General features: G+C 45.3%; 1 protein-coding gene across 3 annotated transcripts in view; it reads left to right on the top strand.

The window, feature by feature from the left end:
- SH3TC2 (SH3 domain and tetratricopeptide repeats 2) overlaps nt 1–15,011 on the top strand; it is a 665,994-nt gene that overhangs the window by 572,193 nt on the left and 78,790 nt on the right. For all 3 annotated transcript variants that reach the window (XM_069651388.1, XM_069651386.1, XM_069651387.1), the window contains exon 12: nt 2,203–3,909. In XM_069651388.1, the coding sequence (XP_069507489.1) occupies nt 2,203–3,909 (1,707 nt within the window). The remainder of the gene's footprint in view (nt 1–2,202; nt 3,910–15,011) is intronic.

The raw sequence follows: 15,011 nt of genomic DNA, 5'->3' as shown, positions 1-15,011 counted from the left end.
AAAGACACATATAGTGGCCATGGCCAACCTAGTGGGTCCAGAAGAAACATATTGGCGAAACATGTACAGTGGACTAATCACCATACACGCCTACACTTGGGTAATGTGATACCAACCAGATCCAAAAGAGCTCAGGTATTGGCTGGGACACCTATTCCCACTGAATGAGAGTAAAACAAATTCAAGTAGTTTGTCATTGTACTGCTTCTATGAACATTTAATAGGCACTGCGTTCAAATGATGCTCTAAGGGATATAAGTATATGGTGACAAACTTCACGATTTGATGAAAATGTGAAGCTCGAAATGTGTGTATGATTCTGAACGGTATGAAGAGGGGCATTTCTCCATTAGACAACTCTCAGTGTTATGTTTTGGGGAAAAATTCATATTAAAATAAAATTCCCTGACTGTTGTTTATATTCAAGAATATAGCGCAAATTTCATAAAAGAAGGTGCTTAAGAACATGTACTATCAAATGAGATCCTTCTTGGGGTGAAGGGAAAGGGGTATATTTCTCGTGGAAAGTCCTGAAAAGCAGCAGAGCTGACTACAGATTTGGTTTACAAGACCACGAACGGTATAAGGTGGCTTATATCTTGAGTTAGTTATCCTTGTGGCTGAGGTCAGGAGAGAAGACAAAATGGATGCTGGTAGAAGATGGTACTCTTACCTGGTATGTGTCAAACGTGGTTTTATGGCTGTGAACTGAGGCTGGAAAATAACTTCACCAGTGCAAGGGCGATCTGCCTCCTGTCGGTTTTGTCTTGACCATTTGCTGGACATGAGACAGGCAGACAATTTGGTGGAACATTGTTCATATGGCCATGAGCAAGAGATTACAAAGGCTCTCTTGGATAATGCAGGGAAGACCTGAGGCCATAAAGGAATTGTTTGGTGTTTTAATGCTTAGCTTCCAGCTTTCAAGCATTCAGTTTAAGTTAAATCTTTAGAAAAGGAGAAGATATAATTCACTCAACGAAATTATGCAAATGACTCTCAGGGGTGTGGTCAATGCTGGGTTGAGGTATCCTGTATTAACCACGTTGGAAGGTGATATTGTGAGGACTAGTGCCCTGTACACAATGGTGAGTTCATTTATCTGGAAAAGGAAGTACAAAGACAGCTTAACAGGTGGAGTTTCTGGAAACATTTTAAGATGAACTCTTTAAAGGAATGATTCACTCCAGGTATGGCTCAGACATTAATCTAGTCTGCAACAGAGTATATTGTAGCAACAATAATGGTAACCAGCCTGGCTCTATAGTCATGGTGTGAGAGAGGATCATGGAGTGCGCCCTGCCAGAGGCCTTTCACACAAATGCAGGAGGGCCTAGTCCCAATTCTTAGGGATATCCCCTAACCTTACAGGTTGAATGGTCTATTGCCAGAGAGAGGCAAGGCAAGGCACAGGGCTTCATAGACTGACTCTTGCAAGGTGTACTCTGCCTTCCCCTTTATGTTATTTCCCCAAGCCCCAATGTTTGACACATTGTGTGTCTTGTGCATATATATATCCCTACAGCATAAGCAGCACATGCTAACACAAATCTGCTGAACACACTGCAGTGCTAGACTAACAAAGCACGTAACTGAGCTTTTGCTATAGCAATTAAGAAATTCAAGACGTTTATTTTTTCCTAAATATCTGATGGTTCACGTCTGGTCACTTTACTATTACACTGCTTAGTAATTTACGTCTCGTGTTATGTTTCATGTTTTATGTCTGCGCCCTTAAGCCTCAGGGTACCGGGTGCACAATACAAGTTGATAAATAAATAAATAAATACATAAGCAAATAAATACATTATTCTGCTTGAGGTTGTACTACTGTAAAACCTGGAGTCTACTGGGTTGGTGTATATTGTTGTATTCCTTGTACTCCCATGTGAAATGTAAATGAAGATAGAAGAACACAATGTTGGGAAGTACATCTCAGTGACAATGGGCGGCTTATACAAAATATCCTTTAATAATGAAGGATACTGAAGTCTTATCCATTATGAAGTTGAATAGTTTAAAGAGACAAAGTGTTGACATTGAAAATAACTGATCAAGCGAGAAGGCACAATGCAATATACAAAATGATATGTCACTGTATGAGAACTTCATGAATACATTACATTTTCTTAGAATCCTCTCGAGCTAAAGTACAAAATCATGACTAAAAATATAATTATATCTTTTTTTGTTTCCTTTCAGAGATTATTTCTGACGACTTTGATAGCAGTTATACGTTTGATGCCTGGCAGGTGGAAGACAATTGTCAAGGATCAACTAAATGCAGTTTTTCTGAGAAGTCAAGCCCTACTTCAGAATTTCCTTTCCCTCCACTGGACCTCCTTTTGCAGGAGCCAAGTGACCTTGATGACCCTAAGTTCTATGTTGACCTCAATGCTGAGGAGCTGGACGACTCTGAGGTCTTTGACCCCATCTTGACATTCCTTGATCAGGAGGGATATGTGCCCCACTTCCAATGCCTGTACGATCTGCCCTTCTCATGTCTTCATTCTACATTTTATGGGTTTTCTGATGAGGACCAACTTTCTGTGTACCTAGAAAGATCCAGAACTTGGGCCAAGAGAAACTGCATGACATGGGCTCACGTCAGATCATGCTTCCTTCTTGGCCGCCTCTGTGCCAAACGCATGAAGCTCTCCCAGGCCCGGGTTTATTTTGAAGAAGCCACAAATGCCTTGACTGATGGATTTGCAGACCTACCACTGCTTGCTGCTCTCTATGGAAACCTAACTGCCATTTACCTAAAACAGAAGATTAAAGAGAAGCAGGAGGCCATGCTCGAGAAGGCAGCCACACTCTTGGCTTGTTTGCCCAGCCATTGCTTCTGCACAGACAATGAACAGGAGGTGGTCACATACCTTCTCAGAAAGGCCATTATGGCTGGGAGTGCCTCCTTAGAGGTGCGTGGTTGTTTTCTCATGGTCAGTATACTTCTCCAGTTGGGGCGGTACGAGGAAGTCCTGCCCTTTATGGAACGCCTACAGTTCCTGTTATTTGCCTTTGCCCCACAAACTGGATCTGACTCTCTGGATGCTACCCCCTTTTTGAGCTATCTGTATGACAAGAAGTACATGCCACACATTGCACTGGCCTCCGCCCGACTATCTAGCCCCTCGAGTTTACGTGAAATTCATGCACATGTTTGGATTGCGGTCCTAGTGTTGCAGAACATAGCTAAGATTCTTGGATGTCAAGTGAAAGGCAACCACATCCCAGCTCAAGTCTGTCCTTATCTAAGACACGCATTGTCCTCCAGCTGTGACGATGGTGTGATAAGTATGCAGAGGACTATATGCACTATTCTATCTAAGTTGTATCTCCAACACAGGGTGTTAGGTGGATCAATTTATTATTTAAAGAATGCTGTGGAGCTGGGCAGGAGACTGGATGAGGAAAAGTCATTCGAGTCCTTGCTCTCCTTGGGCTGGACGTATATGTTAGCCGGCCAGCCAGAAATGGCTTCTAAACTAATGACATCACTTTTGGAGTCTCTGCAGGAGACAGAAAGTGTGACACAGTGTGGCGTAGTGTACAACTTGCTGGGCATAGCTTTCAAGATGGAGAACAAGGCAATAAAAGCTGCTGGGAACACTTTCCGGGCACTGACTGTTGCCAAGGAGACAGGCAACAGGCGTAACCAGGCTGTCGCCCTCGCCAACTTTGGAAGCCTGGCCTTGTCGTGCCAAGCAAGGCGACTGGCAGAAAACTATTTCTTTAAGTCTTTCCAAGCGTATTGTAAACTGCAAGGCAGCGAGGGCACAGATCCAGAGGTTGTGCGGGTTCTGCTTTGGTATGGAAACTCCTTGGTGGACAGAGGACAGCATCAAAATGGCAGACTCCACTTTGAGTTGGCGTTGAACTTTTCTTTGAAGTCAAACGATGTTAAAAGTGAGTATGGCTTTCTCTGTGGAACAGTTTGTTGGGATTTTGTATGGTATGGGTCTGTGAACCGAATCCCTAGTATATGCTAAACATGTGCTATGTGAAATGGCTAAGAGAAGAAAGAGAAGGTGGCCTGTGGTACAGAGGCCGATTGGTTGGGGTTTCCATGGATCAAGACATAAAACCTTTAGGTGAATAGAAATATATAGGAAAAGTAAAGTGCTATTAAAGAAAACCATTTGCTGATTTCATCATTGGTTTTGAAGCTGCAGAGTTTTTTATTTTGGTATCCCAAAGATATTCTATGTCTTGCTTATGACTCACGTGATAGGATGTTCCAGGTACCTTGTCATGTAAGTGGTTCAATTTTGTCATGTTAATGGATGAAGGTAATCTTTACATATATTAATCTCTGAGCAACCCCTAATGTTATGTTATGTTATCTGGCATTTATATAGCTCCTTATGTATCATTGGTATGATCTCAAAGCGCTGGTAGGTTGAACGCCCTCTGGAACACAGTTAATGTTTGAGGTAGAGTGGTGTCTTCCTGGGTTTCAATTAAACAGTTTGGGTGAACCCTCTTGGAGGCTAAGTGCAGGGGTTGGCAGGGTTTACAATGATCCATATATTTCAGGACCTAGCTGTCGAAGTGTCACAAGCAGTGCTCCGGATAAGGTGAGGTGGGAGTATTACACTCCCTATTAAAAAACGTTGTGAGTAAATGTGATTTCAAAATGTGTTTTCTCCTCAGTAAAATAATTTAAAAAATGACATAAAGCGGAAGCTTGCAAAAAGTTAAAATTATATGTAAATCATTACCTTGAGGCAGCACTTTACATTGAGACAGAAAAACAGGTTTCTCTCAGCCCAGGGTGCAGTCGCACAAGCGCCCTCTCACAAATGGAACATGTGAGCACTAACACTTTGTGCTTTGCCTGCATGCCCAAAATTGGTACAATAGCATCATACGGTTTTCAGTGTTTCACTGACATAGAACAGGTACAGCATGGGCTGCAGGAGTTCACACTCCCAGCCTGGTATAGAAAGGGCATGCCATGGATCTCAGTGGACCATGCTTTCATCACATAGAGCAGGAAATCTGTGGGTCTTAACAGTGCACAATTACCACACAGAACAGATAAGTCATGAGCCAGAGCAGTAGAGGTTCCACTTGCATAGAGAAGGAACTGCATGGGGTGGGGAAGTGCAAGCACCCCCACACTGAGCAAGTGAATGAAGGGCCTCGGAAATGCAAGCTACATTCACAGAGAACAGGCACAGCATAGGCCTCAGCAGTTCAAATCCCCATGACAAAGAGCCCAGCATGGGCCTCAGAAATCCTAGCTCCCCTCACATAGAACACAAACAGCAAAACCCCAGCAGAGAGTGCACCACCCACAAGGAACAGGAACAGTCAATTGCCTCTGCAGTGCAAGCTCTTCATTGATAGCAGCTATTCCAAACAAGTAGGGTAAAGCTGCTTCTGGAATCCGAAAAGCTCCACATAGGAATTTAGTAAACCACAATTACAAAGCATTCAACCTTAGAACAACACCTGATTTGTTCACCACTTCCCAGACTTTCTCCTGCTGGTTCACTTCCTAAGGCATGTTGCAGAATGGGATGTTAATATAGCTCAGGAGGATACGATACTCAATAGTCCTTTCATTATTCCTTTGCACACTAGATCTCTTTGCTATATATTTTCATTTTTAAGACACACACAATCCTGCCCTTTTGCACAGTAAAGCAAACATGATTTGTAATATGTTATTTGAGATTTGATAGCAGAAGTATCTGTTGATGATTAATGAAAGTCCCCATTTCACGGAACTAGTAATACTTAATGGTATGCCAGTGTAGTGCACAAAGCTGAAATCCATATCGAACCGCATCTTCAAAGCATCGCTGGGCGCCTCACATGAACATCCATGGTGAAGGGAATCCAGAAGTCCATTTTGTGCTATTGCTGCACTCAAATCCATTAAATGATCATTCCGTAACAGAATTTTACATTGATGCTGATAAGATGCCTCAGTGGGTTGTGCACTTGCTGAAGATGCATGTGCAGGCCGCCGGTCTGAATCCCAAGACTTTTAGATGAGATGTTCATCATTCTGAAGCAAGTGAAAGGAGCAACACTGAGTTGGGCAATCACTTAATCTTTCACTAAAGCGCAAAGAAGCAATTCATTCAGTGTCTTGCACCATATAAATAGTTAACATTCCAGGCAGGAGTCAAAGCTCACCTGTCACTACAGATGGGGATAGCGTGCTCATCCTCATGAGTTGCTTGTCAGTAATTGTCACGTGCGTGTTGCACTGTGGTACTGAGTCGCAACCAGAAGACTGACTCTATGACCTCCACACAGGGATCTGCAACATTTGGCTCGCCAGATGTTTTGGACTACAACTACCATCAGCCTGAGCCAGCCTAGTCAATGATGTGGGATTATGGAAGTTGTAGTCTGAACATCTGCCGAGTATCCGGTTGTAGACCTCTGGCCTAGAGCTTGGTCATGGAATGACAAAACACAAACTGAGACATCTCTAAAATAGAAACTTAAACAACTGAATGTAGTTAAAGTGCTGGATCAGAATCTTCAAGACGTGAATTCTCAAGGTGTCAATGATACGTTAGTGACATTAGTGATTCCTCAATCTTTTATGAATCCAATGCTCTTAATAAGAAAATTGTACTAAAAAAAAGCAAAATAGAGGAAAATGGGAGTTAATAGAAGACCTTATAGAAACCACCCTAGACAAAGAGAAATGGTTTCTTGACATTTCTCAAGCATTTATTAAGCGTTTGGAATGGCTAAATAACAGTTCCCAAGCATTTACGAGCATGTGTAATTTTTTTCTCTGAGAATTTCGTAAACCGCTTAGAAAATGTTCACTTATAGTTATTTAGCTAATTTACTCTGTTCGTTTCCTAGACCTGCCTGGGTACGGCTTAGAAAATGCTTAAATAGGGCCTTTTGGAAGAAGCTTTTTGCAATAGAACCTTGGAGCGTCTCTTGTACTCAATGGAATTACCAATAATGATCCAAGACCCAAATAACCATACAGACTCAAAGAATATGGCAAAGAACTACTTTATTGTCAGCTCAAATAAAGTAGGGCAATCTGGCAATCAACAAACTGTAGTCCATGCACTCACACCTTTAGTTTTGATTATACAAAGACTTTATACCTCAATACGCCTCATCTATGACATCATCCTACATGGCAAACTGTAAAACCTACCAAAGGGAATGATTGCTTAAGGGAACATATGTAGCTATATATCATATAATTATTATTAATATCACTAGATGCCTCTTATCTGGTAGGCACGCCTCGAACCACCTCTAAATTCGTACTGTGCAGATTATAGCAGAATGATGGCATTGGATTGGCCTGTGCAACATTGTATACCATATTGTCACATAGACCCTCTGATTGGTTGGCATTCTCTTCCAACCTTGGACGTTCTGCTTGTTAGCAGCACGCAAGCAAAATGAAACTCAGGTTTAGAGAACAACATCAGACTACTACCTACTTGCCCAATTAGTCCATCATCTCTCACCAGTCAGGCCCCAAGCCAAGGCTTCTCTTTTGTAGTTGACCTTACACCCTGTCCTCTGTTACTTTCCAGGGAGTGTAGGTGCACCATTATCTTTGTCTGGAGCTTAATGATAGCCCTTGTTTTTGAAATCTGAATCACATGTGAGCAGACCACGATTTTGTACATTTCGACCTTTTATTTATTCCTATTTAATTCAATTATGCTTGGTGTCATTACTCCTCTTGGCATCTGAAGACTTGGCTGCTCTACCTCAGATAAACTATCTGCATCCTTGACTGTCCAGTACTTGGCACTTACAGATGTTTTCTTCTTTTGCTTAATCTAAGAGAAATATGTCTTACATGCATGGCTAATCCTCTTGACTCCCTTTGTGCCTTGAAATTATTTTTTGATGTGGCATCCTTGATCCCAGGTCAATATACTCCTCTTTATTCCTCACATGATGTTGTTTTTCCAACGTCTCCTGACTCTGCAGCCCTGGTCTGTCTCTGAGGTAGCTTGATTGGTTTCAACATGAGTCCAGCATCCATCTTTTTCTCATGGCTGCTTCATTCACGTTATATTTTCTTCTACAGCAAGCCTCTATGACTTATCTACGTTGCGTTTCTGTGTATGTATATTCACTTTATCTCTACTCACTTATTTCTTTGGTGCACATTACGTCTTCATATTTGATTGCATGTTTCTCTCGTTACTACAGTTTCATCTTCATTCTTTAAGTATTTGCATATCATTTCAGTGCATCTTCTTGTCTTTCCTTCATGACGTCACTCTACCCTCGTTCAGTTTCACTTGGTAATGGTATGGTAATGTTTATTCATAAAACGCCTATACACAGGCAGGTGTTTCAAAGCGCTCATGGAGGGTGGAAACACAGGGAAAACACATCAGTCTGTCAGAGCCCTTGAATTTCTAAGACGATAACAGTCTGCAGAGGCAGATTAAGTGAATATGATACATTTAACAGTTTAGATATTGCAAATAGGCCTGACGGCGATTCTGTTTTTTTTTTTCTTTTCAAGTGCACATTAAGGGGTGAAGACAAGACAGAACAGACAGAACAATCTTTATCAGGGCTGTATACAGATCATGCAAGTGCAGGCATGGCAAGAGAGGGGCAGGGGACAAAGTGCATCTGGTCGGTAGAGACTGGTGAACTGCAGAGAGAGAAGCTCTCAAGGATTTATTACAAGTGCAGTGAGGGGGTGGGGTGCAGGGCCCAGAGGCAAGTGCAGGAAGACTGGCAGTGGTGCCTGGGACCTGTGAGACTCTGAGGTACACCAGGCGGCCAGTCAGTAAGCTGTATGGAAAGGAGGAAGAGAAGGAAGAACAGTGAGCTAGGTTAGCAGAGTAGGGCGAGAGAGAAGGAAGAGGAGAAGAGGAAGTCTGGAGGAGTTTCTGGAATTTAGGAATATCAGGCTCAAGACAAAGGGTGTCAAGGAGGCTGTTCAAGAGGGAGGTGCATGCTGAGGAAAGGGATTTCCCTCCACATCTCTGCTTGGAGAACCGGCTCAATTGCAGAAGGTTGGAGGTAGATGAGTGGAGGGCTTAAGAGGGACAGTATTTAGGAAGGCAACATTTGAGGTAAGTAGGTCCCAGGCCCCAGAAGGCCTTGGGGACAATGCTGAGGGTCTTGAATTTCATCCTTGCAGCCACAGGGAGCCAGTGAAGGGATTTCAGCAATGGAGAGATGTGGTCCCTGGGCTTGAGGTAAAGGATATGTCTTGCGGTTCTGTTCTGGATTAGTTGCAGAGGGCGCAGGGCAGAAGCAGGGAGGTTGAGGAAGAGGATGTTGCAGTAGTCAAGCCTAGAGAGAATCAGGGCTCTGGAGACAGTGAGCCGCTGGAGGAAAGTGAGAAAAGGTAGAACACCTCTAAGGAGGTGTAGTTGATAGTTAGACTTTTTTGAGATGTCTGAGATGTGAGAGGAGAAGGAGAGAGTGCAGTCAAAGATGACCCCAAGGTTTTTGGCTTCACAGGTGGGGGTGGGCAAAGGGCCAAGGGAGGCCAGCTAGAGTGAGAGGGGGAAAGCGGGAGCAGAGGTCCCAATGCAAACAATCTCAGTTTTACTGGCATTGAGACAAAGGTTGTTTGCAGCACACCATGACTGAATACCTGACAGACAGTCAGGATGAGTGAGGAGGAGGCGACTGAGGGTAGCCTGAAGGATAGTTGCGTGCCATCCACATAACATAAGGAAATTAGAGATGAAAGTGGCGATCACACATACCAGGGTAGCCATGTAGACGTTGAGGAACCAGGGGGATAGGTTAGAACCATGGGGAGCGCCACAGAATGAGAGGGTGATAGTCCAGAGAAAGGTACTGAGTTTGACCTGGGATGGGCAGTCAGAGAGAAAAGAGGTTAACAGAGCCAGATCCTGACCTGTGATTCCAAGGGTGTCACAAATCCGGGAGATCAGGATGTTGTGGTTAACCGTAGAGAGTCAATGTTGTCCTTGTTTGTTTTGGAAGGTCACTGGTCCACTTGCTTGGCTGAGCCCTTCATAGACCGGACTTGTCTGGCAACCTCATCAGGTGTGACGGGGGAGAGAGAGAGGAGAGTGGAAGTGGAGGTGGGCCAAGGGTGGCACAGGTGCTGGTATGTGCTCAGGTGTTAGGGGAATGGAGGAGTCTTGGGTTTTTGTGGTGAAGTGTGCTGCCAGGGCCGAGCAGAGGTCCTGGGTTGGAGTGACAGAAAAGGAGGCTGCTGCAGGATTGGCAAGTTCCTAGCAGACTTTGAAAAGTTTGGTCATGTTGCATGATGTTGCGGAGATGCAGACTTGAATAAAGACTCTTTTCTTGGAGCAGCTGCAGAGTATATATTGCCTTTGAAGGAGGCTGCAGACGAGTTTGTCAGATGGTCTACCCAACAAATTCCATTTCCGCTCAGCTGCCCTACACTTGTGTTTAAGGGCAGCGAGGTCATACCAAGAGTTGCACTTTTTGGAAGGCTTCAGTAAGACCCTCATGACAGGGGTAAGAATATCAAGAGTGTTGAAAATGGAGAGATTAAGGATAGCGATGGAGGTGTCAGGGTGGGAGTCAGCCGCAGGGATGGGAGGAGTAGAATAGGTGGAGGTAAAGGCAGCCACTGTCTCTTTTTCAAGGGCCTGGTGACAATGAAGCCGAGTGGCTGTGCCGGGTGAGTTGCTGCCAGAGGAGAGGAGAGCTTCAGGTGAGTGGATAGAAGAGAGTGGTCGGTGCAAGAGAGAGAGGTAGTGAAAGGGAATTATAGTAGTTCTATGATGTCCATTGGTGTGTGCTGCCATCCTTCTACCCTTTCAGTGTGAGGATACATTTGATACGGTTGTCTGAGTGCATATCATCTCTCATACACTCAATACGGAATTGGGACAATACCTGGTGTCACACATAGGGCTCTTCTAGTGCGTGGTCACATGACACTGATCAGTGATGTCATCAATTAGATTTGTGATGTCATCTTTGATGTCCTGGGTATTAGTCTTAGAAGTGCACAGTGGTAGCACGAGTTATTTTTACCAAGGTAGCGGGCGCCCCTCTCTCGCAAGAACAGACATGATAACCTGTTCAGTGGTTATTAACCACTTGAGAGTTCGCAGCCACTGCTTTTACTCACTGTGCCTTTCACAGATGGGAAATATCCATTTGCATATCAGTCTTTGTCCTGCCCAGGGGCAGTCCAGCACCGAAATGCAATGGCAATTCCAATCTGAACGAGAGTACCACCAGCAACCCCATACACGTGTTTCACCCTTGTTGGGGATCATCAGTGAGGTGAAGCTGATGCCTCTCTAAGCACAGTGAGAGGGAGACCACGTCTGGTTGCCCCCAGGAGACCTAGGGTTACCAATCCCAGGTTCCTTATAAAATAGTTTTACAAAGGTAGCGGGCGCCCCTCTCTCGCAAGAACAGACATGATAACCTGTTCAGTGGTTATTAACCACTTGAGAGTTCGCAGCCACTGCTTTTACTCACTGTGCCTTTCACAGATGGGAAATATCCATTTGCATATCAGTCTTTGTCCTGCCCAGGGGCAGTCCAGCACCGAAATGCAATGGCAATTCCAATCTGAACGAGAGTACCACCAGCAACCCCATACACGTGTTTCACCCTTGTTGGGGATCATCAGTGAGGTGAAGCTGATGCCTCTCTAAGCACAGTGAGAGGGAGACCACGTCTGGTTGCCCCCAGGAGACCTAGGGTTACCAATCCCAGGTTCCTTATAAAATAGTTTTACAAAGGTAGCGGGCGCCCCCTCTCTCGCAAGAACAGACATGATAACCTGTTCAGTGGTTATTAACCACTTGAGAGTTCGCAGCCACTGCTTTTACTCACTGTGCCTTTCACAGATGGGAAATATCCATTTGCATATCAGTCTTTGTCCTGCCCAGGGGCAGTCCAGCACCGAAATGCAATGGCAATTCCAATCTGAACGAGAGTACCACCAGCAACCCCATACACGTGTTTCACCCTTGTTGGGGATCATCAGTGAGGTGAAGCTGATGCCTCTCTAAGCACAGTGAGAGGGAGACCACGTCTGGTTGCCCCCAGGAGACCTAGGGTTACCAATCCCAGGTTCCTTATAAAATAGTTTTACAAAGGTAGCGGGCGCCCCTCTCTCGCAAGAACAGACATGATAACCTGTTCAGTGGTTATTAACCACTTGAGAGTTCGCAGCCACTGCTTTTACTCACTGTGCCTTTCACAGATGGGAAATATCCATTTGCATATCAGTCTTTGTCCTGCCCAGGGGCAGTCCAGCACCGAAATGCAATGGCAATTCCAATCTGAACGAGAGTACCACCAGCAACCCCATACACGTGTTTCACCCTTGTTGGGGATCATCAGTGAGGCGAAGCTGATGCCTCTCTAAGCACAGTGAGAGGGAGACCACGTCTGGTTGCCCCCAGGAGACCTAGGGTTACCAATCCCAGGTTCCTTATAAAATAGTTTTACAAAGGTAGCGGGCGCCCCTCTCTCGCAAGAACAGACATGATAACCTGTTCAGTGGTTATTAACCACTTGAGAGTTCTCAGCCACTGCTTTTACTCACTGTGCCTTTCACAGATGGGAAATATCCATTTGCATATCAGTCTTTGTCCTGCCCAGGGGCAGTCCAGCACCGAAATGCAATGGCAATTCCAATCTGAACGAGAGTACCACCAGCAACCCCATACACGTGTTTCACCCTTGTTGGGGATCATCAGTGAGGTGAAGCTGATGCCTCTCTAAGCACAGTGAGAGGGAGACCACGTCTGGTTGCCCCCAGGAGACCTAGGGTTACCAATCCCAGGTTCCTTATAAAATAGTTTTACAAAGGTAGCGGGCGACCCTCTCTCGCAAGAACAGACATGATAACCTGTTCAGTGGTTATTAACCACTTGAGAGTTCGCAGCCACTGCTTTTACTCACTGTGCCTTTCACAGATGGGAAATATCCATTTGCATATCAGTCTTTGTCCTGCCCAGGGGCAGTCCTGCACCGAAATGCAATGGCAATTCCAATCTGAACGAGAGTACCACCAGCAACCCCATACACGTGTTTCACCCTTGTTGGGGATCATCAGTGAGGTGAAGCTGATGCCTCTCTAAGCACAGTGAGAGGGAGACCACGTCTGGTTGCCCCCAGGAGACCTAGGGTTACCAATCCCAGGTTCCTTATAAAATAGTTTTACAAAGGTAGCGGGCGCCCCTCTCTCGCAAGAACAGACATGATAACCTGTTCAGTGGTTATTAACCACTTGAGAGTTCGCAGCCACTGCTTTTACTCACTGTGCCTTTCACAGATGGGAAATATCCATTTGCATATCAGTCTTTGTCCTGCCCAGTGGCAGTCCAGCACCGAAATGCAATGGCAATTCCAATCTGAACGAGAGTACCACCAGCAACCCCATACACGTGTTTCACCCTTGTTGGGGATCATCAGTGAGGTGAAGCTGATGCCTCTCTAAGCACAGTGAGAGGGAGACCACGTCTGGTTGCCCCCAGGAGACCTAGGGTTACCAATCCCAGGTTCCTTATAAAATAGTTTTACAAAGGTAGCGGGCGCCCCTCTCTCGCAAGAACAGACATGATAACCTGTTCAGTGGTTATTAACCACTTGAGAGTTCGCAGCCACTGCTTTTACTCACTGTGCCTTTCACAGATGGGAAATATCCATTTGCATATCAGTCTTTGTCCTGCCCAGGGGCAGTCCAGCACCGAAATGCAATGGCAATTCCAATCTGAACGAGAGTACCACCAGCAACCCCATACACGTGTTTCACCCTTGTTGGGGATCATCAGTGAGGTGAAGCTGATGCCTCTCTAAGCACAGTGAGAGGGAGACCACGTCTGGTTGCCCCCAGGAGACCTAGGGTTACCAATCCCAGGTTCCTTATAAAATAGTTTTACAAAGGTAGCGGGCGCCCCTCTCTCGCAAGAACAGACATGATAACCTGTTCAGTGGTTATTAACCACTTGAGAGTTCGCAGCCACTGCTTTTACTCACTGTGCCTTTCACAGATGGGAAATATCCATTTGCATATCAGTCTTTGTCCTGCCCAGGGGCAGTCCAGCACCGAAATGCAATGGCAATTCCAATCTGAACGAGAGTACCACCAGCAACCCCATACACGTGTTTCACCCTTGTTGGGGATCATCAGTGAGGTGAAGCTGATGCCTCTCTAAGCACAGTGAGAGGGAGACCACGTCTGGTTGCCCCCAGGAGACCTAGGGTTACCAATCCCAGGTTCCTTATAAAATAGTTTTACAAAGGTAGCGGGCGCCCCTCTCTCGCAAGAACAGACATGATAACCTGTTCAGTGGTTATTAACCACTTGAGAGTTCGCAGCCACTGCTTTTACTCACTGTGCCTTTCACAGATGGGAAATATCCATTTGCATATCAGTCTTTGTCCTGCCCAGGGGCAGTCCAGCACCGAAATGCAATGGCAATTCCAATCTGAACGAGAGTACCACCAGCAACCCCATACACGTGTTTCACCCTTGTTGGGGATCATCAGTGAGGTGAAGCTGATGCCTCTCTAAGCACAGTGAGAGGGAGACCACGTCTGGTTGCCCCCAGGAGACCTAGGGTTACCAATCCCAGGTTCCTTATAAAATAGTTTTACAAAGGTAGCGGGCGCCCCTCTCTCGCAAGAACAGACATGATAACCTGTTCAGTGGTTATTAACCACTTGAGAGTTCGCAGCCACTGCTTTTACTCACTGTGCCTTTCATAGATGGGAAATATCTATTTGCATATCAGTCTTTGTCCTGCCCAGGGGCAGTCCTGCACCGAAATGCAATGGCAATTCCAATCTGAACGAGAGTACCACCAGCAACCCCATACACGTGTTTCACCCTTGTTGGGGATCATCAGTGAGGTGAAGCTGATGCCTCTCTAAGCACAGTGAGAGGGAGACCACGTCTGGTTGCCCCCAGGAGACCTAGGGTTACCAATCCCAGGTTCCTTATAAAATAGTTTTACAAAGGTAGCGGGCGCCCCTCTCTCGCAAGAACAGACATGATAACCTGTTCAGTGGTTATTAACCACTTGAGAGTTCGCAGCCAC

Source organism: Ambystoma mexicanum, chromosome 3p, assembly GCF_040938575.1.
Source record: "Ambystoma mexicanum isolate Mex_15411 chromosome 3p, UKY_AmexF1_1, whole genome shotgun sequence".
In the NCBI taxonomy this organism is placed as follows: domain Eukaryota; kingdom Metazoa; phylum Chordata; class Amphibia; order Caudata; family Ambystomatidae; genus Ambystoma; species Ambystoma mexicanum.
This window is presented reverse-complemented; position numbering and strand designations above follow the sequence as displayed.